Raw genomic sequence first — 23,224 nt, 5'->3', positions numbered from 1 at the left:
TGGGAATATCTCTGAATGTTCTGATCTCCTGTTTCCATGCCAGCGTTGACTTTATGTTGTTCTTTTCTCAATCAAAACTAATTGATACAGAATCTACAGCATGGTGAACTTTATTTTGAAAACTGAGGTACCTCTGTATTTATTGTTTGCCAAATAGTAGACAGACCTTTCAGAAGTGACTCTGATCCTCTCATCATTAGAAGAGTGGAATCGGTCATCTTTCTCTCTGAAGTATTCTTCTATGCACTGCTCCTCAAAGTCATGGACTTTTTTCAGCTCGTCTTCGGTGATAAAAAGCTCTGCAGATGACAATGATGGAAGTGTTGGAAGGTCCCAAACAGTAAACTGTTTGATCGTGCAGTTTGGTGGATGATTTGGAATCACAAAAGCTAAAAAGGTAGGAAAACTCACTCAATCCATAGTCTCTCTCGTCATCGTCATGCTTGCGCCAGCGGCAACACAGGTGTTTAAGCACCATGGTTATGTGACTGAAGATGATGAGTGGTGGAGGAAGCACTGGGCGCTCGTGGAAGGTCATGATGAGCTGGTAACGTTGAAACTTCCAAACCTGATTGGAGATGGATTTCACCTCGAAGAACGTATTGCTATGAGGGAACATGATCACAGTATGAAAGATGACATCATAGCCTATACTAAACGTGTACTGTATATGTGCTACACTTACAGTATGTAATGGTAATGGTAATGGTTTTATTTCCTTTGAACATGCATCAGATTACAATTGAGTGCATCACATAATCAGTTCACAGTTCCACATGTCCAAAAGGAGTAGGAAGAAGCAAAGCTTATTAAATCCTTCCCCTCCAGCTGGTACTTTTACAATCAGTAACTGTTACATTTGTTCACTTCCTGCTTTCCTAATATAGTTTAAGTATTTTTTAATTTTGTATTATTTTTATTTTATTATTATCTTTTTAAATTTTATTTTTGTCACGTACCGAAGTACGAGGTGATATGACCATACAGTGACATAATGGGTAGTATGTGCTACACTTCATAGGTGTGGCTTGAGTGAGAACATATCGGTGTTCAAAATATTGAAATTCTGAACTGATCTATATTAGCCCACTAATTCAAGATAACGGTGATCACTGTAGCAGTGTCATCAAACAACTCACGGTAATCAATTGTTATTTCACGATATTGAACTACGTATATAACAGGATTTTAGAACAGGATTTTTCTATATATTTTTTTTGTTATAACTGCTACTTTACATACTTGAACACAGCGATGAGTAGATTGACAAGCAGTATGTTGGCCACCAGCAGGTAACAAGCCATGATGGCGGGGACAATCCAGGCGCCCGTCTTACATGGAGGCAAAGCCACCACCACTCCATCTTCTGTGGTGATGTTCTGTCCACAGGGGGCTGCACAGTGCCACCAAAACAACACACACAAGTGCAAAAAGTCAGTACACAGTAAACTTAAGAGTAGCATATGACATCAGTACATAAAGTACAAATTAATACACTAAACACAAACGATGACGATGCAAGCATCCAGGCACTTAGTGTAAAAAAGTGACAAAAGCAAATAGACAAAATGCATATGTATTTTGCAAACAAACAAGAAGCATATGTTCTATGCTTCTTAATGAGGGAGCAGGGAAAAATAAAAATAAAAATTGCATTCATCATGTTCTCATGTTCAACACAGTGATCCCAATATATTTAAACATATTCCCAATGTTTCAAATATATTGTCACATTTGGCTTAGCCATAGCTTTCACTCAATGGCTGCTTTGGAATGTATTTAAGATACATCAAATGTTTTTTCCATCTGTGATGGTTCAGTTGCTGCGGATTATCAGCGGAACATTCAGCATTTTTTTTTCTTGGTTTGTTTGCCTTTTCAGATTCATTCTACTCATGCCCATCACTGCTTGATGTTCAATTGATCACACATTGCAGCCCAAAGACAGAGAACTGAAGTAATTTTCTACTTAAATTTTTTTTGTTTGGGTCCAAAAGAACTCTTTCAAGAACTCTGACAACTGAACCACGTGAAAAAACAGACTGGAGATGATGACAGGCGGCTGATCATGATGCATTTAAATGCTAATTGTAAATGTCTATTCTTTTTTTTGTATTCTGGTTATGCTGCATGGCTCCAGTGAGAAGCTGAGTCAGCAAAAAGGGAGGGTGACAGATGTGTTGACATAGCAATGGCACGTCTTCCAGAGAAGCCTTAAAGTCAAAATGGTCAAGAAACATCAAGGGACTATCACAAGTTGCAACGTTGATAGTTCCCCTTGCTGTTGAAATGAAACACAACTGTGACAGACTTTGTTTGAAACGTGTGATAATTTGATATGACCATTTACTAGCCAGTTGAAGACAGAATGTGGCCTTTAGGGTCAAGCTACAAGTGAGGTTCACTCATATTTATGTAGTAGCTGACCCAGGAAACCACACAAAAGGGAAACCTGGAGCATGCACATTTGTCTCTAGTGGCCACTAGTGGGAATAGTGGGCATGGCACGGTGGTAAAGCGAGGATGGTGAAGCAGGGGTGTGTGGGTTAAGTTAAATGTACTTAAAAGTGACAAATCTATAGTAAGTTGATTTACTGGGATTTTGAGTGCACTGGGCAATGTGGGATGGACCACTACTACGCCAGGTTCCATGTGTTCGTAAGTAATTTTCGACCAGCCAGAGTTTTTCATTCAGCCTTTGCTGTAACTTCCTACTATGCATATCTGAAAAACAGAATGAAAACATTATTTCAGATCTCTTCTCTTTGGGCCACCCCTCCCATAAACGACAACCAAACATACTATGTACAAAGGAACAGCAAACAAAAGTATTTTTTTTAACCCCACATTAATAGTCAAAGATTTGGACAAACTAACACTGAAATGAAAGACTGATGTAATAACTTGACAGAAGGCACGTTTGAGGCACAGAAACAACATATAGTAACTCAACTCAGTTTAATCAAGCAGAAATCCTGTCTTGTACTTTTAGCATTCTCGTGCCAATGTATGCTCTGACGAAAAGAATCATACGACTTGCAACAATTCCCGGCCCTAAACTTACGATCAATCTGGTCAGCAAACACCTCTCCATAGATCATCCAGTAAGGCATGAAGAAGATGTTCCTTGCCAGCATCCAAGATGGATCTTCATTGGGGTTGAGGATGGCCTGCCGTGCCACCCCAAAGCTCATGAGCACCACTAACATGATGATCACAAAGTACATCATGTCGATCATCTGACAGAAAGGTGAAGAGGAGAGTTAATAAAGGAAGATGGTGGCTGCAAAAGAGTCGGGAAAGACATTATTTTATATGGAACGCACAGCATCGACCAGGTAGCAGAGACGAAGTTACTTAGTGTGCATGAATGGAGACTAGGGTCATTCAACTGGCAACTCTAGATGACAACAACCCAACCCACAATTTCAGTCCAAAACTTAGGAGTTACTCACTGAAATTTCTGCAGCGGTTTCCTAATGCTAGGAGTCCACTGGGTCGATGCCAGTGATTGCTGTGGCGCCACAGCGAGCCACTACGCGCCAATCACATCATCTTTGGCGCGAACTGGCACCAACTGGCGCCGGCCCAGGGGACTCCTAGCATCATTGCCGCAACTTGGCTCACGCCATTACATTCCAGTGGATTCCAATAGGTGGATTGTTTGTGACATTTGGTTCCACTTGGTGGACACTTCGACGAAGATTTTAAACATTTTCAAATTTTCCTGGCGCCAAACTCAATTTTTGCCGCTGTTACGAGCCACCACGAGCCAGTTGGAAGACAGTTTGAGCCACTGCACGCGACTAGGCACCTTATTGCCGACACTCGGGGCCACAGCAAATTGCTTTGCCGCGAACTGGCACCAACTGGCGCCGGCCCAGTGGACTCCTAGCATCATTGCCGCAACTTGGCTCGTGCCATTACATTCCAGTGGAGTCCAATAGGTGGATTGTTTGTGACATTTGGTTTCACTTGGTGGACACTTTGACAAAGATTTTAAACATTTAGAAATTTTCTTGGCACCAAACTCGAGTTTTTCCGCCATTAAGAGCCACCATGAGCCAGTTGGGAGGCAGTTTGAGCCACTGCACGCGACTAGGCACCTTATTGGCGACACTTGGAGCCACAGCAAATTGCATTGGCGCAAACTGGTGCGAACTGACACCAACTGGCACCGGCCCAGTGGACTCTTAGCATAACATCATCAAATAGAGGATCTTTGACTTGTGATCAGGTTATTTGGTTCCACTGTTATGTAGCTGACCATTTAATCATGAATCCATTTGGCCAAGACTTTCTAGCCGATACAATAGTATAACCATAAGAGAACGGACTTAAAGACACTGGCATGTCAGGTTAATTATGGCCCACATTTATAAAGAACCTCATTTGCATTTGTGGTTCTGTTGTATTTGTGTCCTCTGAACAGATTTCATAGCGTGTTGGAAATGCCAATTAGCTGACAAAGCCATTACATATAAATCTCTGCTTCTCGTCCTCTTAATTGCTGATTCTGAGAGTGCTACTGAGGGCCATAATCACCTCCAAACGACCAAATATCACACAGAGGAAGCTTTGGTTGGTCTCTTTTCTGAAAAGTCATTAGTTTTGATCTCCAAGAGCCTCAATTATTCTGCACAAATTAAACATTTTGTAAACCTGTAAGCCTTTGAGAACCATTATGTCACCACAAAAAGAAGTCCATGCTCCACAGCCACATCTCACCATCTTGCCAATCATCATGACATAGGGACCCAGGTACTTGTTGACACCAAAGATGTCGAGCAGCCGGATGTACCAGTAGATGATGTTGACACAATAGATGACCCGTCCATAGCTCATGAGCGGGGGCTCCTGGAGACGCAGAACCATGCCGACAGAAAATATGAGGATGGCCATGAGGTCTGTGATGTTCCAATACTCCTGAAGCCACACCTTGACCTTCTGTAACAACTTTCCTGGCTCTGACATAAGGATCTAGAGGGAGTGTTGGAGATGAATTAGAATAGAACAGGAGACCTGAGGAGGATGGTAAGAAAAATGACAGTTAAATACATTATCACAAGACCGCAATGCGGTTAAACAAAGGCTACATTAGGTACACAGTCATAAGAACTGTATCAAAAACCAATAGCAGCAATGCCCGCTTTTACACCACCTGAGAGGTACACATAATATGTTAATTACTAATTTACCGTATTGTCAAACTCTACTAATCATGTTGAAAGGCATCACTGAAGTATAATTTATAAAAATACACCACATCACTTCATAGTGCAAACCACCGCCGTGCATGGCGTTATGTCAGATGTTAAAATTGAACACCACAGCTCAGCTGTTCTGTGATTTTTCCTTGTGAGGGTTCCTCTTATTCCTAGAAATAGACCGTTGACATTACTGATATCATTCAATATTTTTGCCCAGTGTGACCACAGGTGTTCTTTTTGACAGGTAAAATGTTTGTTTTGTAACGCTGTTACATGTTAAATGTAATTCATCAATCCATTTTCTACCTCTTCCTGGTCGGGGTTGAGTAGAGCCTATCCCAGCTGACTTGGGACAAACAGCGGAGTACATTCTGGACTGGTCCTTAGTCAATTACTGAGTGGGGCCAGAACCCACACTGCCTCCAACTCAAGTCAAGCGAGTCAACCACTACACCATCAGTGACTGTTAAATGTTGAAGTGAATAAAAAAAAATCTATACAGTTAATATTTTGTTTAAATCAACTGTATTTATGAATTCATTCATTAATTTTCTACCGCTTGTCCTCATGAGGGTCGCAGGGGTGCTGGAGCCTATCCCAGCTGTCTTCGGGCGAGAGGCGGGGTACACCCTGGACTGGTTGCCAGCAAATCACAGGGCACATATACTCTGTGTGGAGTTTGCATGTTCTCCCCGTGCTTGTTAATTGGCGACTCCATATTGTCCATAGGTATGAATGTGAGTGTGAATGGTTGTTTGTCTATACTATGTGCCCTGTGATTGGCTGGCGACCAGTCCAGGGTGTACCCCGCCTCTTGCCCGAAGACAGCTGGGATAGGCTCCAGCACCCCCGTGACCCTCATGAGGATAAGCGGTAGAAAATGAATGAATGAATGAATGAATGTACAGGTGTACCTAATGATGTGGACGGTGAGTGTACTTGTAATGCAATACAGGCAGACTGCCGTTAGAGGGCAGTGTGAGTTCACCTATTCAGAGCCATAGTTCAGCAGACAAAATGATGAATGTGTTTCATATACCTACAATACAAACATAGCCATCAACTGAGACAGTAATGTCTAGAATATTTATGCTTTACTCTGTTTTATGTATTTTGACACCTGTCCTCTGACCCCATTATGAGTTATCTCTCTTCTTCTTTTGTGTATTATAATGAAGTACAGTATAAATGTAACACCAAGCCTCCCAGCATTTCTTGAATTGAATGTTACAGTGACAAGTGTGTCATCAGCTGAGTGGGTTTGAATGATCATCTGGGGTTAAACATAATTTTGCACGTGCACATATGCAAGCCAGCAGTGCTCGGCTCCATCGTACCTCCCTCATCTTCTCAATGCCATTGGTGAAGATGTAAGCGATGACGATCCACTCTTGAGGGGAAGGCCACAAGTCCATCTTGACCAAGACAATGTAGTTGAACAACATTAGGTAGCCTACATAAGCCATCTGTGTAAAGAAAAAGACAACAAAAAAGAAAATTATGAGAGTGTGTAATTTAATTTGTCCACTGGCTGGCTCTGGCTCATTTATTGTAAATATTTGAGTGACACCGTGCCTCAAAATAGTCATCTGATGTCATGACACCTTACTGCTATACCTGCAATCCTGGCCTGAAAACGTCCATTACGTGCCTCTTGTGGCTGTGCCTATTAAAATCCTCATCAGCTGTCTGGTTTCCTTTCAATTATGCTTGCAATTTGGACTACGCCTCATCACCATGCAGGCTAGAGGACATCATGTTCAAATCAGTAGTTAGGCTTATCGAGGAGAGGGAAATGCACACTAAAACTTCCATAGAAAGAATAGTGTACTGTTGTTGCACACCTACCATGTTTGTTTATATTAGTGTTTAGCCTTTTGCTTTGAGGTGGAAAAAGTTAGAAAAGAGATGTGTTTATTTGTAGGGATCCATTAGCTCCACTCAACAAAAAATGTTCGACAATTAGTCAACTCTGAACAAAATCAAAACAAATCAGATGTAGATGAGATGAAAATCCTTAGTAAAGACATTCCTATTAAAAAAAAAAAAATCACACTAATAAGTTGATCCTCTGAGGTTTTATGCAATTTAAATGCATCCCAATGTTTTGGTCAAAATCTAAGTGGTGTGCTCAGAATACTTGACATGCCAGCATACATTTATTACAGATATTTTCCCATGTTTTCCAACTTACAGGGTAAAACTCATTAGTCAGAAAAATAATAGCATAATTGAGAGTAGAAGAGTTAATCAGCCTAATATTGTGACCATGACTGCTCATCCATCACCCCAAAGAGTCTGGTAAATAATCAGGATGCGTACACTGTGGAAGTGAATGCAAACTGCAGGCAAACAGATACCATTACCTATGAGACTTGTTTCTGAATAAACTGACCGTATGGAACCAGAACTTGACGATTGGAGCGTTGTAAAATTCGTAGATCTTGCGCCCCATGGGGATGAGGCGATGGCGGTTCTGAACCTCCTCGACATCCTTCTTTCTCGATGTCTCCGTGGTTACCTTTCCCAGCATCGCCTGGGAAAATGCAAACCCCACATGGACCGACGGAGGAAGGAAAGTGAGCGGAAGGATGGACAAAGTGGGAGGAAATTGTAATGCATCAGAGGAGCAGGAGGAAGAGGAACGGGGATGGATGGGGTGTGGAATACAAGTGAGAAAGGAGCAATGGTTATATTTTTAGGAAAGTGTTTTCTTTCATCATCATGTCATATGCAAAGAAGCAGGCACAGGCGATGTCATCATTCCAAAATGTGAAATGTGTGTTTGAGGTGCGTGTTGAGGTGAATGAAGGCTGGTGACACACAATGACACAGACACACACTCATGGATTGTGTCTCAGACAACAAGACGGACCAGAGAAGACAAGAAGATGACAGGTAGAAGACAGAAAAGGAAGACAGAAGACACAATTCCTAATCCATGAGAGAGGGTTCAGGCCCCTTATTATGGTCATGTCTTAGCAACACCAGACCTGAGAGGGAGTTTATTCATGGGATTTGTATTGAACATATCATTAGATACATGTACGCACTCTAATAAGCTCCAATGAAAAAAATACATGAAACATAATACTTCCCTAATTCAGCATGTGGTGTACTGCATAACACAAAACTGTTTTGCACCTGAAACTGAAACTGAGGATCGTTATCTTTGTGAAGGCAGAGATTTTGATGCAGGCCTTGTATTTGATCATGAAATCTCCCTCTGTGGTGTCGCACTCTTTGTATATCGTTATGGCATCTTTTTAAGTATCTGGCAGTGCATTTGAACAATCAGAAGCCAGGCCACAAATTGGGGACTCAATACAAACGTGTCCTCTAAAAAGAGATATTTTTAGGCCATGTCCACATGAATAAAATAATGTTGTTTATTTGTGGGTTTTGGGTTCTTCAAAAGAAAATGTCATAATTCAGTTTTGGGAAAAGTCCAATTAGGGAAAATAATTCGCTTTGTTTTTAATGCTTGCATGTGGCTAACAAAAACATTTTTTGGGAGTGTGCCTGTTTCCTATATAATGAGATTATACCAAGTGAACCTATATGTATTCCTTATATGCAGCTAAAATAAGTCATACACAACATCGCTTAGTTTGAATTAATCCTCTTCCCTTCAACTGTTACAATTATTGTCAAATGTGCCTTTTCTGGAAATGACTTTCTTCAAATTTGTGACTGGCCAAATGGTTTTATTGTTAGGGGGTATAGTGCCCCCTGTTGCTTTGGCATTTCACAATGTTCTATGACTGCCTCTAGTCAATCAACAACAGGTGCAAGGGCCACAAAAGCAAGTAACTGCTGGGGTCTCGAACTAGAACCTGGTCAAAAAAACAATGGCAGATGAACTACTTTTATTTGATGTATCATTCATGGTCAGCGGCCAGCAGCTTTATCTACCAAAAAACAAAATCTGTTGAACAATAAACTTGTTAAAGTATATTGGGAGCCACACTAAAGTGAAGTTTCTATATTTTTCAACTCCAATTATCACCTGATTCCAATTAACCTCTTTTCAGTTTTGGGAAACATTCCAGCAATAAATAAGGCATTTACAGTACATATCTTAAAATACAGACATAGCCCAAAATCCCTTTGCTTTTAGAGTCACACAGCCTGTTTGTGCCGGCTTGCTAACTGTGGTCAATGCAGATGGACAATATTTAGAGTGGTGCTGAAAGGTGCTCAACTTCAATGCAATCAGTTAAATGGACAATATAAGATCCAGGTTGCAAATTACAAATCAATTCCCACTCTTGATTATAGTGTGCAAACTGGATCTTGATATATCTCCTCAACTGATTAGATTGAACTGGGAAAAAGTCCAAGTGCTGCCTGGGCATCCAAGTCTATACGCCGATAAAGCAAATCCACGGCAGTGAGAAGGTGCTGAGACTCTGGATGATTTAAGATATGCAGCAGCAAGCACACACGGTTACACCAATGCAAATCCGGGGGCCTCTCATGCTCGGCAGCCCACATGCGGAGTGGTCCGCTGCAGCAAGCCATCACCGGTTGGAAGAAAGAGCATGAGGGACAGCTGTCAGCTAGCAAAGTACTGTACCTCATCTCGGAGAGAGGGACGGGAGGGGGGGGGGGGGGGGGGTGCGGGAGAGAGTGCAGAGCATGGGAATTAAAAAGAAAAAAAGGCAAAGAGAAAAGAAGAGGTATAGAGAGAGAAGGGAGGGAAAGGCAGAGGAGGAGATAGATGTAGGGAGAAACATTCACGAGGAAAACCCACAAGAGACGCTACAACTCCACCATGTCTTGGCTTAGACAACAAGCAACAGGAAGGTTGGCCATGTTGGGTGCATTTGGACAACTGTGTGTGGATGTGTTAACAAATTCTCATTGCAGAATCACAACTGCTCTTGTTTTTGCTAATGTGAACGCCTGATGCCTAAATATGTGCACAGGTTCTGAGATGCAGGGCTGAGGTGGGTTCTCTCACCACGGAGTTGTACTGCGCCTCACAGTAAGATCTTACTGTGAACTCCATGTCTTCCTCCTCTTTCTCCTTGACCGGCTTCTCTGGCTCCTCTTCCTCCTTCTCCTGCAAATATGCCTCTTGATCCTGGGGCATGTAAGACATCTCATCCTTGTTCTTGAACTCTAGGCTGAGGATGGACGGTGGCAAGAGCAGACCCAAGATAACCTGCAGGGGGAAAGTTGAAGGTGGAGGAGATAGAGGTGAAATGTCAGATATGATAAAGATGTTCTCGCTTATAAGCAGTGATGCAGAAATGACTACAGGGAGATGCAGCTAAAGTATGACACTGGCCATCGGTGAAGGTGACAATCACATGATTTAACTTGTCATAAAAAGCCTCCCATTATGAAGTCGACCTGAATGTCGCTACTTGACAGTGATATGGTATTCATAATCAAGAATCATGAATCAGTCATATCAGGCCAAGAATAAATGTAATTATTAGTCACTGACAAGACAACTGAACACAAAATGCACATTTTAAATGAAACTATTTTTTTTTTGTCAAGGGAACAAGAAATCCAGACCTTCATGGTCCTGTGTGAAAAAGTGATTGCCCCCCTCACCCCAATAACTGGTTTGGACACACTTAGCAGCAACAACTGCAATCAAGCGTTTGCGATAACTTGAGTCTCTTACAGCACTGTGGAGGAATTTGGACCACATTGAAGGGTTTTTGAGCATGAAGTGACCTTGACTTTCGTGGATGGGGGGGGGGGGGATCACTTTTTCAAACAGGGCCATGTAGGTTCAGGTGTTTTTTTTCCTTTAATAAAAAAAACAAGTTTCATTTAAAATTAGCATTTTGTGTTCAGTTGTCTTGTCAGTGACTAATAATTAAACTTTTTGATGATATGAAACATTTAAGTGTGACATCAAGAAGTCAGGAAGGGGCAAATACTTTTTCACACCACTTTATGTATATTAGTCTGATTCTTACTTTACACTCAGGCAAGAATCTGAACAGCTTGCTGAAACACATTTCAAACCTACAGTACACAGTTAACAGTGTCATTTTCCTCTGGATGACAGTGTAAGCACTCCAGAGACCTAATTTACAAACAGTTAAAAAGTCAATTCTCCATAATATCTCTGCTTTAGGCTGCACGGCGGACTGTGCATGCGTGGGTTTTCTCCGAGTACTCCGGTTTCCTCCCAAATTCCAAAAACATGCTAGGTTAATTGGTGACTCCAAATTGTCCATAGGTATGAATGTGAGTGTGATGGTTGTTTGTCTATATGTGCCTTGTGATTGGCTGGCGACCAGTCCAGCCCCGCCTATTGCCTGAGGACAGCTGGAATAGACTCCAGCACCCCCGCGACACTTGTGAAGATAAGCGGTAGAAAATGAATGAATGAATGAATCTCCGCTTTAATATTGTGTAACTATATATTTCCGGAGGTCCTTTTAGTTACTTATGTAGTCACGCTCCGGTATGTCGCATTCAACATCAATCATTAGAATCAAAAGAAGTCAAACATATGTCAAACATAACGTGTGATGAAATCAATATTCTCATCTCAGTGATTCATCGTCCACTCATAGCCTGCAGTGACAATATCCTGATGAGCTACAGTGTTGGGAATGGATGCTAGCAGTGCTCGCAATAACATGTGCACCCATATTGTTTTGACAATATTTGGACAGTGTTATTTGGTGTATGTCATGACATCCCGGGGGCAGAAGATCTTGTTTGTTCAACTTGTGGCATGCTTTCCGCTCCCATGAGGCTCAGCAGTACATTATCTTTCCTCGTCCAAAACACCCCCGCAGACCTACTTCACTGTCTCCAAAGGTCAAAGAAGACTTGAAGCACTCTGCAGAGAGTGGCTACACTGTCTCACTCTCTATTTTGTTTGAACCCCTACTGACTGGCCACCCCCCCACTGACTGTACCGTGGCAACCCCCAAGCCAACTGGCTGTCATAAATGAGTCCAACCTCTCTAATCTACCTTAAAATCTACAACAGAAGAAGTTTGGACATTTAATTTTAACGATACACAACCTCAAGTGTATTACCCATCAGGCAAGGCAAGGCAAGTTTATTTATAGAGCACCATACATAGATAAGGCAATCCATAGTGCTTTCCAGAAAAGAAGGTAACTTCTTCATCCATAAAAAAATTCTAAAAATCACAAAAATTCCAAAAATAATTCCATAAAACAAAAAAAAGAGAGATGATTTTTGACTAGGCAGTGACACATGTAGTTGCAGCACACTGAAAGTCTTCACGGCCCCAACGGGTTGAGTGAAAGCTCACCACACAGATCTAAAATGTATAATATGTGGGGCACATTTTCAAGGTTTTCTAGTAATTAAGGTCAGCTCTTCTGTTCCCTTTGGCTTCAGATGACGATTGGGAGAGTTTAACAAAGTTATGGTAGAAGTCCATGGCTAATGATGGATTAGTGTCATTAGTGATGACTGGAATGATACACTGATGGACTTTAAATATCTGGCACCACAAGTGAGTACACCTCAAAGTGAACATGTCCAAACTGTGACCCAAGTGTCAATATTATACTACATATAATATACTGTCTTAATGCTCTTGAGCGTAAAATTTACCAAAACTGCACAGTTTGTTATTGAAACCTTCACGCCTTTCCACCACAGCTCAGGTGCTCAGGCGGCCACCCACCTCCACCTTCCTCTCAACAAGGCACTTATCATTTTGGAGGTGTGTGCGGGGTCACTATCATCACAATGTCACAGTACATGTTGGAATTCATGTTTCCCTCAAAGAACCACAGTCCTGGCTGCACTCATGCAGCCTAAGACCATGCCACTACCACCACCATGCTTGACTGCAGTCAAGACACATTATCCTGTTACTCTACTTCAGGGGTCTCAAACACGCGGCCCGCGGGCCAAATGGGGCCCGCAGGACACTAGTTTGAGGCCCCTGCCTTGATATGAAAGTTTAATGTTAGTGCGGCCCGCGCAAGTTTGATATGGATGCTGTATGGGATCATGTACCCAGAAAAAATTATTACGTTTGATTAATGTTCATGTTAAAGGTTAAATAACTGTTCATAGTTATCCTCCCTATCCGTGTGGAAGTGGTAAGTTTTTGGCTATTTAAGTTTAAAGGAAATAACTTGAAGGCTACCGTTTAGGTCGCTAGCTCTCTAGTTTGCGAGTTAGCATGTGTCTCAAGACCCTGCAGTTGCGCAATATGTTGTAAATAAAAAGAGTATAAATGTGACTATAGTCGTGTTGCTTTGTTCATTTTAATCTGAAAAAAATAATTTGTCTACCCACCAACTATATGTGGTTTCTTCAGTTTTTATTATTTGCCGTTTTATTATTATTATTATATCTATTTATTACTGATTGATTGATTTTCTTTATTCTTGATTTATTTATTTATTTTTCATTTTATTTTGTGTAGAAAAATAAAAAAAATAAGATATTTGAATACAGTGGAATGTTTTATCAGAGCTTTTCTTGTAGAAAATCGAAACCAAAGCAAAGTTTATTCATTTTTCTGTTTTTAATAAATGTGTGTTGTTTTTTTTTTTGGAAAACCTGGTGCGGCCTAGTCTCGTCCAGTCCCTAGCTCCAGTGGCCCCAGGTAAATTGAGTTTGAGACCCCTGCTCTACTTGTTACGCCAGCTATTTAGATAATAATAGCTAGGTGTTGGCTCATTTCTAGTGGATAATAATTGTATTGTGCTATACAAGCTGTACACTGACTATTCTTATTATACCCAAGTTTCCTTTCTATAATATTGTCCCTTGAGAAGATTTAAATTCTAAAATTGATATACCGGATATGTGGATACCGGAATGAAAATGGTACAGCATCATTGCTTAGTTTGAATTACAAATTCAATCACTCCAATAAGTGTACCTAGTATTCTGCCTGCAAAAAATGTGGAGACGGTCTAACGGTCTAATTTATGTTTTCAAAGATGATGTCTAAGTATGTTGCTAATTGCATTTCTCGTTTTCCCCAGTGGCTGCCTCCCTTATTTTACCTTCAGTCCAGAGTTCTTGCGCATACGCAGTCGTCCCATCCACATGTCTGTCAGCAGCATCTGACTGCAGGTGTGCGCAATGAAATCCCGATGCTTAGCCGCTACCGCCAGCTGCAGGCAGGTGGCGTTGCTCCAGTTCTTCAGCTCATACGTCAGGAGCTTCATGGCCATCTGCTCATCCTGTTTATAGGACTGGTCCAGAAGTTCCACTGCCAGCTGGCCAAACTCTCTAGGAAATAGTATACATGAAATAAACAGACGCATAAAGACACGGATAGAGGCAGTAATGCGCCTTGTGCACAACATGTAAGGATTACATGAAACTGGTCCAGGCATCACTGACCATCTGCTTGAAATTCTAAATTAGAATTGCACATAAACACTTCCACCTACGAGAGAAAATGTAAAATGTCTAGTGTGGTTATACACACATGTATTCTGTTGTACTGCATCATGCTGAGAAGTATTTAATTTTGTTGTTCCTAATTTAGTTACATGAGATATGGGCAAAATGTTGTAGTGAGATAGATAAGGTAAATATGTCCCCTAAATTATTTCTGTACGCAGAATATTACCCCCCCCAGATGAGTACCATCGTCTCCAATGCATGTCCTTAAATAACGATGATGCATGTCATTAGATTTCCTTATGTATGTCACTTCTACACCCTGGGAGCTGCAGAAATTGGAATCAGGTCATTTTCCTGTCAAAGAAGTGTGTTTATGTGTGCATCTATCGCCCACCTGGAGTTGTGGTTAAGCTCCTGTGAGATGTCGTCCACCATGTCGTTCTCGGATGCTTCATGGGCCATGGCCTTACACAGTTTACATGCTACCAAGGCTTTGGCCATGGCCTCTTCGCCGTGCTGCCAAAAGAACAGTGCCATCTTCTGACGTTTTAGCAGGACGGCCCATACCATCAGCTCGTGGAAGGGGAAAGGGAAGTGGTTAATTTCAGGGTCATCCAAATCGATGTCCACTTCCTCTTCTCTCTTGCGTGTCGTTTTTTGACGGCCTCTTCGGATTGGCATGTCATCCTGGTGGGAATCCGTGACATGTGACAGGGGGAGGAAAAGATAAACAGCTATGTAGATTCTTCCTGCAGGCGATGTTTATGAATGATGCTCATTACCATACATCATGACAACAGACGTAGCGGTCCGCACGGTTACAATACTAAATACATTTTGCATATGAAAGACTTTTTTATTTAAAGTTCCTCATTCTGTGTTTAACTGCAGAAGAAAAATCAGTATATGGAGAGCACTTAGGTATGCTTTTGCCAAGAATATTCTAATAATTACTATCTAATCTAATTTCCTTTCCTGGTGTTTATTCGCGTTCTGAGATTTACCCGCTGTCTCAGGAGAGATGGCAGTTAGTGCCTAACATGGCAGCAGGTCATCATGGAGATACTGATTTAAAATAATTTCATTGCAATGCTACTGATGTGTTGTGTCAATTACAGACATCTGACAGCTAGCTCTAATACACTTGCTCGGAGACATAGGACTGGGTGATGAAATATGTCTTTTACTTGCCAGTAACAGCTCCAAATGTGACATATTGTTTGAGGTTGATTGATAACAAGGAGACATTTGCAAGCACACATCAAGTAAGGCGGAAAATATGCTGACAAAAAAAGACAGATAGAAAATTGCCATAAGGTCATGCAATTCACACACACAAGAGCAGAAACTACACAGTGGAACTACTCATTCGGTCATTGCTCAGGAAGTTCAGTGCAACTATGAGCTCAAACCAATTTGTTCTCACAAGAATTATGTAGAAAATCACAAAAATGAGTGCAACTGGACTATTTAAGTTCCTGAATCTGCAAATTACCCACAATGATGCATACATTTTGCACTAAAAATGCTACTTTACCACAAGAATGCCAACTCTAAAATCAAACACAATCCATTCTGAGACATAAGAAATATGAAAACGGCTTGTTTTATATCTGGGGTCTAGAGATGTATACTATACATGCTTCTTATACTATAAAGAGCTTCTCCCCCAGAGAGTTACAGCTTTTCTTCCCCTGTCACTCATATGCATCAGTGGCCTGAAGAGATTAAGACCCGCTGGAAAACATGTGTCTCAAAGGTTGTTGGCGAGTTATTAAACAATGGCGGAGGAGTTATATGCTAATTTTAGAATGACAAAACATAAACAAAAAGCTGAGAAAAAATCCAAAGAAAAACACATCATGCGGGTAGTTCATATTCCAATATAGAATAGTACAGATAGATTATGTACAGTGGTGTCAGTCAGGGCCAGCAAAGTCTTCCAGTGGTGTACGTTAGATTTCTTTTTTTTTTGTCCAATCAGGTTTCATCTTCTATGAGTTGCTATGTTAATGTAATCTACCCAGGGTCTTTAAAATCAGTCATGCTGGTACTTGTCACTTAAATACTATTAGCAGCGTTTCTGTTACTGTATCCAATCACATTTCAGATTCTCCTCACAAGGCCAGCTCGAAGGCGTACAGTAACGTCCAGGTTTTTCTGTCCTCTGATTGGTTGATGTCTGAAAACCGGTGCGAAACACTCTGAGTCACATAGTGCGCTTAAACGCATCATCACATGAACAGATTCTCGCTTAATTGATCCTGTTCTGATCACGAAGAAAAGAGATAGACATGGTGTTGTTGATCGGAGGTCCTCCAGAGTGTTTTTATGTTTTTGTCATTTGTCGTTATTAGATATATATTGATTCTGAACTGCTCCACATGATGTTGTGGTGTAGAGGTTTGGAGTCCTTTACAAATGCTGTATTCAACAACGACCAATTTTATAGTGCCACACATTGTTATATTGCGTTTGTATATATTATTGATAGTTTGTATAATTGTCTAATTGTGTCATGATAGTCGTAATAGTGATAGTAGTGAACTTGTGAATTGTATGATCTCAGAAGTGATCAACTTTTAGTAGTTCCGCTTAAAAAAAAACATCATCAAGTAGATTTATGAGTTTTGTATGAATGCTACTAATTCCTTGTGAGAACAGGCTCTTTAGACATGTATCATAGCGGGACTCATTATTACACCATCTGGTGCAATGAGACATTAGTGACTTTTTGAAAAAAAAAACAAGACACTGACTGAGACACAAAACACAAACCAGTACACATTTTGAAGAGGAACAATTTAGAGGAAGAGGAGGAAGAAGAAGAGAATGGGAAGGAATGACTATGATGGGAACACTCACCTCCATCCCCAGCAGTTTCAAGGCTTTGGGCTAAAAAGGCAACAAGAACATGAAGAAACACCTTTTGGGATGTATTTCATGGAAAAAAATTTTGCTGGTGTAAGACGTTGTGCAAAAGCAGCATTGTGCATTGGTTGATACAGTGGCTACAGTAATGTGTATCTGTAATAAAGAAGGCCATGTTTGCATTATGTATTCATGAGCTATCATCCAAGATGGTAAAAATAGCTTGGTTCCCTTTAGGGATTTTGATATCTGCATCTTCGTTTTCGTTCTAACATGTTTATGTGCTTGCATGTGTGTGACTACGTGATCACATGTTCTCACTCGCGCTATCAGTGTTTCTTTGCTTTATCTCCATCTTCTTCCATCAAGCTACTTTTGTTTCTTCCATTGCAGATATGCAAATTTATGAACAGGCACACGACAACCCCATAAGCATGCATTCACACACACAAGGATGCATCGTCAAGCAGAATTGTGGCATTTCATGAGTATATTTCTTCATTCATCGCCCCTGTGTATAAGGTGTGAAGCAGTGTAAAGGGATTAAACAGCATGATCGTATAGCTCAATAAGGAAAGTGTGTGTGCGGGGCGAACAAACAACTAGCAAAAGGTATGGCACATAATATCAGTCTTTTGTTCATTGGCTGCATGTTCTATCAAGGGTCTGCTCATCAAGAGAATTACAGTTATTAAATAATTATTCATGTCGACACCGTTGAAACACAGTGTGAGGTGCGTCGAAATAGGTATTTCCCATGATGTCCGACGTGAGCTAGCTCACATTAACTTATTTTCTTGTGTGATAATACACAAAAAAGGAAATAAATTGGAAGGAAATAAAAATAAATAAATTCCAAACAAAGGACAGAATAGAACCAATGTTGTAAGAACTTGAATGTGAATCTGCTGGATGTTGATCATCCATGATACTTGAAATGTAGCTACTGCCATCTTGTGCAGATAAGAACAAGTACATCAAGAGTTTGCCTACAGCCACAGGTGTTGACAATAATGTTTTTTTGACCTGGACCTAATTAGAGACCCCGGCGCTTATCCGATCCTCTAGTCGTCAAATGACGACTAGAGGATACATGAATAATTGAACACAGCCATTAATGGGAGAAATTACGGAACACTGACTGCTATGGTTAGGTGCTAACCAGCTATTTACTGATTGGCCAGTGCCTGTGCTTTATATCAGAGGTAGAAAATGTATCTTTTAAAATCAGGGGTCTCAAACACGCGGCCCACAGGACACTAGTCTGAGGCCCCTGCCTTGATATGAAAGTTTAATGTTAGTGCGGCCCCCGCAAGTTTGATATGGATGCTGTATGGTATCATGTACCCAGAAAAAATCATTACGTTTGATTAATGTTCATGTTAAAGGTTAAATAACTGTTATTAGTCATCCTCCCTATCCGTGTGGAAGTGGTAAGTTTTTGGCTATTTAAGTTTAAAGGAAATAACTTGAAGGCTACCGTTTAGGTCGCTAGCGCTCTAGTTTGCGAGTTAGCATGTGTCTCAAGACCCTGCAGTTGCGCAATATGTTGTAAATAAAAAAAAGTATAAATGTGACTATAGTCGTGTTTTGTCGTGTCTACAGGGCTCTAATAATGCTTTGTTCATTTGAATCTGAAAAAAATAATTTGTCTACCCACCAACTATATGTGGTTTCTTAAGGTTTTATTATTTGCTGTTTTATTATTATTATTATATTTATTTATTACTGATTGATTGATTTTCTTTATTCTTGATTTGTTTATTTATTTTTCATCTTATTTTGTGCAGAAAAATAAAAATTAAGATATTTGAGAACAGTGGAATGTTTTATCAGAGCTTTTATTGTAGAAAATCGGAACCAAAGCACTGAAAAAGTTTGTATATTTTTCTGTTTTTAATAAATGCGTTTTTTTTTTTTTTTGGAAAACCTGATGCGGCCCAGCCTTGCCCACACCCTAGCTCCAGTGGCTCCCAGGTAAATTGAGTTTGAAACCCCTGTTTAAAATGGAAATGAACTGTCTTTTGACACTTTTGAACAGACTATTAAAATATTCATTATTTCCTATGGGGAAAAAAAGCATTATGCAATGCAAAAAACCTGAAGGTCAATTAGTGTACCTGAATGGAAGGTGTTTGACCTTAGAAGCTCCGCTGTATATAGAAAAACCTTTTCTGTTCCTGTAAAGTCATAGGCTTATCTTTTTTAAGCGACACCTATTGCATCAGCTAAAAGCTATAAAGTAAAAGAGCTGCTACAGTTTGCAGCTCTGGGCGTCACTAATATGATTGTTTCCCCCTTTACTACCTGCACAATTACACGCTAAGGGCTCCTGCACTCGCTGCTCATTCAAGCATATCCCAAGCAGTGTTTGAATGTAAATGCTAATTTGCTGTAGAGTGCGCAGTCACTGCCTAACATACAGTATCATTATTAAATTATTTGCCCACATTATCTATCATGAACTTATCGGGGCTAATTTGAACATATAGTGTCTTGTAATTATTATTAATGACTTAAAAAAATAAAAAAATAAACTGTATGTTAAAGGAATGTGAGGTGAATTTGCTCACCCTCTTTGGTCCAAAAAGGTTGTGGTACAGAGTCCTGAATCTCTTCCTGGTGTAGTTACAACGATAGGCCCCGCCCATGAGGTATTCAATGACCAGTCCAATGTCGATGAGGCTGATGCGGTAGTCTGGGGGCAGGTTTCCCTACGAAAGCAGATAGCATTAACAGGCAACAACTTCTTGCCAACTCAATAAAAAAGGCAGGTAAAGTATACACTCACTGCAAAAAAAAAATAAATCCACATCAAACTGAGTTTGGCTATGAAGAAAACATGATTATCAAATTCACCTTGAAGTAGATCCAACTGAACCCTGGATATTCTCGCTTGGAAAGAACACACAGTATCAGTGAGTAGAGCGCACGATAAGCACGAGCAGGGGAAATGAGAAACACTACAAGACGGACAAGATCTCTCTTCCAGCCCTTTGTATTAAATAGTTTTTGTTTGTGCTTTACGTTAGAAGAATAATCAATCAATATTTGGAACTCGACTTAAGTGTCCATAGAAACAGACTAGATCTCTTGCTGACAATTCCCAAGTGCTGAATACATGAAAGTGATTTAATGAGCATATATTATTTCTTAAGAAAATAAAAAAAAAACTATAAAAATAATTTGCTCTTAAGGACTTAATGAGACTAATTAGCCTGGAAGAGAGGGGTGATATAATGAAGGGTCAACTGTAAGTGGTATAGGTAGTAATAATAATAAAGTCCTGTCATGTATCTGAAGTCAGATATCATCATGACAGCCCACCCACTGTACTTAACAAAAACACTCATATTATCTCTACTACGTTGGACATCGGCGGTCAGTAACGTATTTCCTTGTATTGCCTAGGGGTGTTAGTTTACTCAAGGGCAGAGTGTAGCATACATCTATTTAGGGTAAGTCAATGGTTAATGAGAGGCCTTTTTTTCCCCAACAAATAAATAACAATAATTTACAATATCATGTTACAATGTAATCTGTATTATATTTCACTTCACACTGCATATAGCAGCACATCGTCATCACTACCCTGCAAAGCTCAGCTTTACAGATGCCATGTCTGCTCTGCAGGCAGTATATATTGTGACATATGGTGGTATTAGTTATAGAAAGGTAATTACAGCATGTTATTTACTTTCCCTTAGGGAATAGGTTTAAAGTAACACACACAAGCACAAGTCGTATTTATGTCTTATATGACTTAGTTACGCTTAGAGGCCATCCATAATTTTCAACATTTTCACGAGCGTACAAACCGTACGAGGAGGGGAGGGGGTTAAGACATCAACGTACGCTTTTTGAAAACCAGAAACTGTTGATGTCTGTATGTTCGAACCGCGGGACGCAGTCAAATTTTAGCGCGAATAGAGTGGTCCCCTGTCGTTGTATGCTAGCGCGACAGCGTACCAGTCCACGCGATACTCCACGTAGCTCTGCGTGCTTCGCATTCCAACACAACAATCAGACAATGGCCGACCCCGGTGATTTCGATTACCTATTTTCGTTCATCAAAAAGAGAATTACTGCCATTCATCGCTCACCGAGCAATGCATACGAACAATACATCAATGGTTAGTGCTTTGTGCGATCGGAAAGAAAGCGGAAGGACGCTGTCGCGGCTGGCCAGGCGGCTTGGAAAGGTTCCAAATCAAAGGACTCGAGCAGGGCGAATTTGTTCTGAAGTGCCGTTGTGAAAATGGAGAAGATCAAAACTAAACCGACCATCCTGAATCTATTCGCCAGCTCTGTGTTTATTTTCTATATTTGGGCATGGACCTGGCTGTGATTGCCATTTTCTGAATGACTCTGTGGTGGTGAATTTGACTTTGTGGACAGTGCAGTAACAATCAATGTGGTTTTCACTTCCTGTGATACACTGACTAGACTATAGGTGTGATTGTTAAGCCTTTTCAAAACAGTTGTGGCATCTTTATTGCATACTTCGCATTGAGTTGAGTTCAAGGGTTGTGTCCATCATTTCAAAGAAGATTTTATCTCCTCAGGCTTCTGGAAACCAAGGGCAACTCTTCTGCTCCTTGAGTAATCATGTGTGTATAAAAGAAGTATTCCCTTGTTTAAAAAATCCTGTGGAAAACAGTTGTTGCATCAGGACTTTTCTACATGTATCATTTGATAGAAAGAACAATACAAAAAGACCAAATTTGTAATACATTTGTATTTTCTTGAAAGAAAAATACAAAAAAGAGGCATTTGATATAATTTTTTATCTTGTTCGTTCAATACAATGTTGATGGGCAGTGACTGATTGACCAGAGTCCCAAAATACAGCCAGAGAACACTATTGGACATGTTCGAATTTCCTGGCTGTATTGGGTCAGTTGGTCATGGACCTATCAACATTTTTCATTTGGGATTGTACTCTTTTTAGGGGGGGAGGGGGGTTGCTCAAAAGAGTACTCTTTGTACTCTTGTGAAAATGTTGAAAATTATGGATGGCCCCTTACCAAATTGGCTAATACAAGTGTAAATGTGACTACACGGGTGTAATTTCATGTTGAGAGGACTCGAATAATGTTGAAACCCGCATTTAGAAGGCTGTTTTCTATTCTCATATTCTCATATTCAATTTATAAATAAGGAATCCTTATTTGTGGAAATTCACTTATCACAGTCTGGTCTGCAAGTAATTATCCGTGATAAACGAGGTATATATATATATATATATATATATATATATGTATATATATATATATATATGTATATATATATATATATATATGTATATATATGTATATATATATATATGTATATATATATATATATATATGTATATATATGTATATATATATATATGTATATATATGTATATATATATATATATATATATATATATATATATATATATATATATATATGTATATATATAAACCCAGTAAGTAAGCATCATAAAACTCTAGGAGTGTACATTTGATTAACGTTGTTAAAATACATCAGATTATTGGAATGGTACGTGTTTTATGTGGCTAAAAAAAGATGTCAAACATGCAGGTTATAGCCATGCTGTGATCTGGGAGCACCAAGTGTGTTGCCACCCAGCATGAACTGCCATTGTTCATTTATTCTGTAGCAAAGTCAATTTCTGCTTGAGCAGCTGCAGCTCACAAAGCCAATCTGTGTGTTTTTGACTGGGGCTTTCACACAATGCAATGATTGGACCGCATTACACTCCCCCAAGAGCAACCTTCGCCGGCAGTTACCAGAATAACACCTGCTTTGGGGT

General features: G+C 40.1%; 1 protein-coding gene across 12 annotated transcripts in view; it reads right to left on the bottom strand.

Annotated features, from left to right (window-relative positions):
- trpm3 (transient receptor potential cation channel, subfamily M, member 3) overlaps nucleotides 1-23,224 on the bottom strand; it is a 131,552-nt gene that overhangs the window by 7,459 nt on the left and 100,869 nt on the right. For 3 of the 12 annotated variants that reach the window (XM_058072037.2, XM_058072031.2, XM_058072035.2), the window contains exons 13-25: nucleotides 19,995-20,135; nucleotides 17,416-17,445; nucleotides 14,945-15,237; nucleotides 14,202-14,430; nucleotides 10,177-10,380; nucleotides 7,606-7,746; nucleotides 6,548-6,676; nucleotides 4,729-4,980; nucleotides 3,065-3,239; nucleotides 2,596-2,724; nucleotides 1,243-1,393; nucleotides 412-605; nucleotides 167-299 (exon numbers count right to left, since the gene is read on the bottom strand). In XM_058072037.2, coding sequence (XP_057928020.2) covers nucleotides 167-299; nucleotides 412-605; nucleotides 1,243-1,393; nucleotides 2,596-2,724; nucleotides 3,065-3,239; nucleotides 4,729-4,980; nucleotides 6,548-6,676; nucleotides 7,606-7,746; nucleotides 10,177-10,380; nucleotides 14,202-14,430; nucleotides 14,945-15,237; nucleotides 17,416-17,445; nucleotides 19,995-20,135 — 2,201 coding nt within the window. The remainder of the gene's footprint in view (nucleotides 1-166; nucleotides 300-411; nucleotides 606-1,242; nucleotides 1,394-2,595; nucleotides 2,725-3,064; nucleotides 3,240-4,728; nucleotides 4,981-6,547; nucleotides 6,677-7,605; nucleotides 7,747-10,176; nucleotides 10,381-14,201; nucleotides 14,431-14,944; nucleotides 15,238-17,415; nucleotides 17,446-19,994; nucleotides 20,136-23,224) is intronic. The other 9 variants (XM_058072034.2, XM_058072038.2, XM_058072039.2 and 6 more) reach the window with 6 other exon arrangements.

Source organism: Doryrhamphus excisus, linkage group LG3 (assembly GCF_037039965.1).
Source record: "Doryrhamphus excisus strain RoL-2023G ecotype Guam linkage group LG3, RoL_Dexc_Guam_v1.1, whole genome shotgun sequence".
NCBI classification, from domain to species: domain Eukaryota; kingdom Metazoa; phylum Chordata; class Actinopteri; order Syngnathiformes; family Syngnathidae; genus Doryrhamphus; species Doryrhamphus excisus.
The sequence above is the reverse complement of the archived record's forward strand: the minus strand, read 5'-3'. Positions and strand labels throughout refer to the sequence as shown.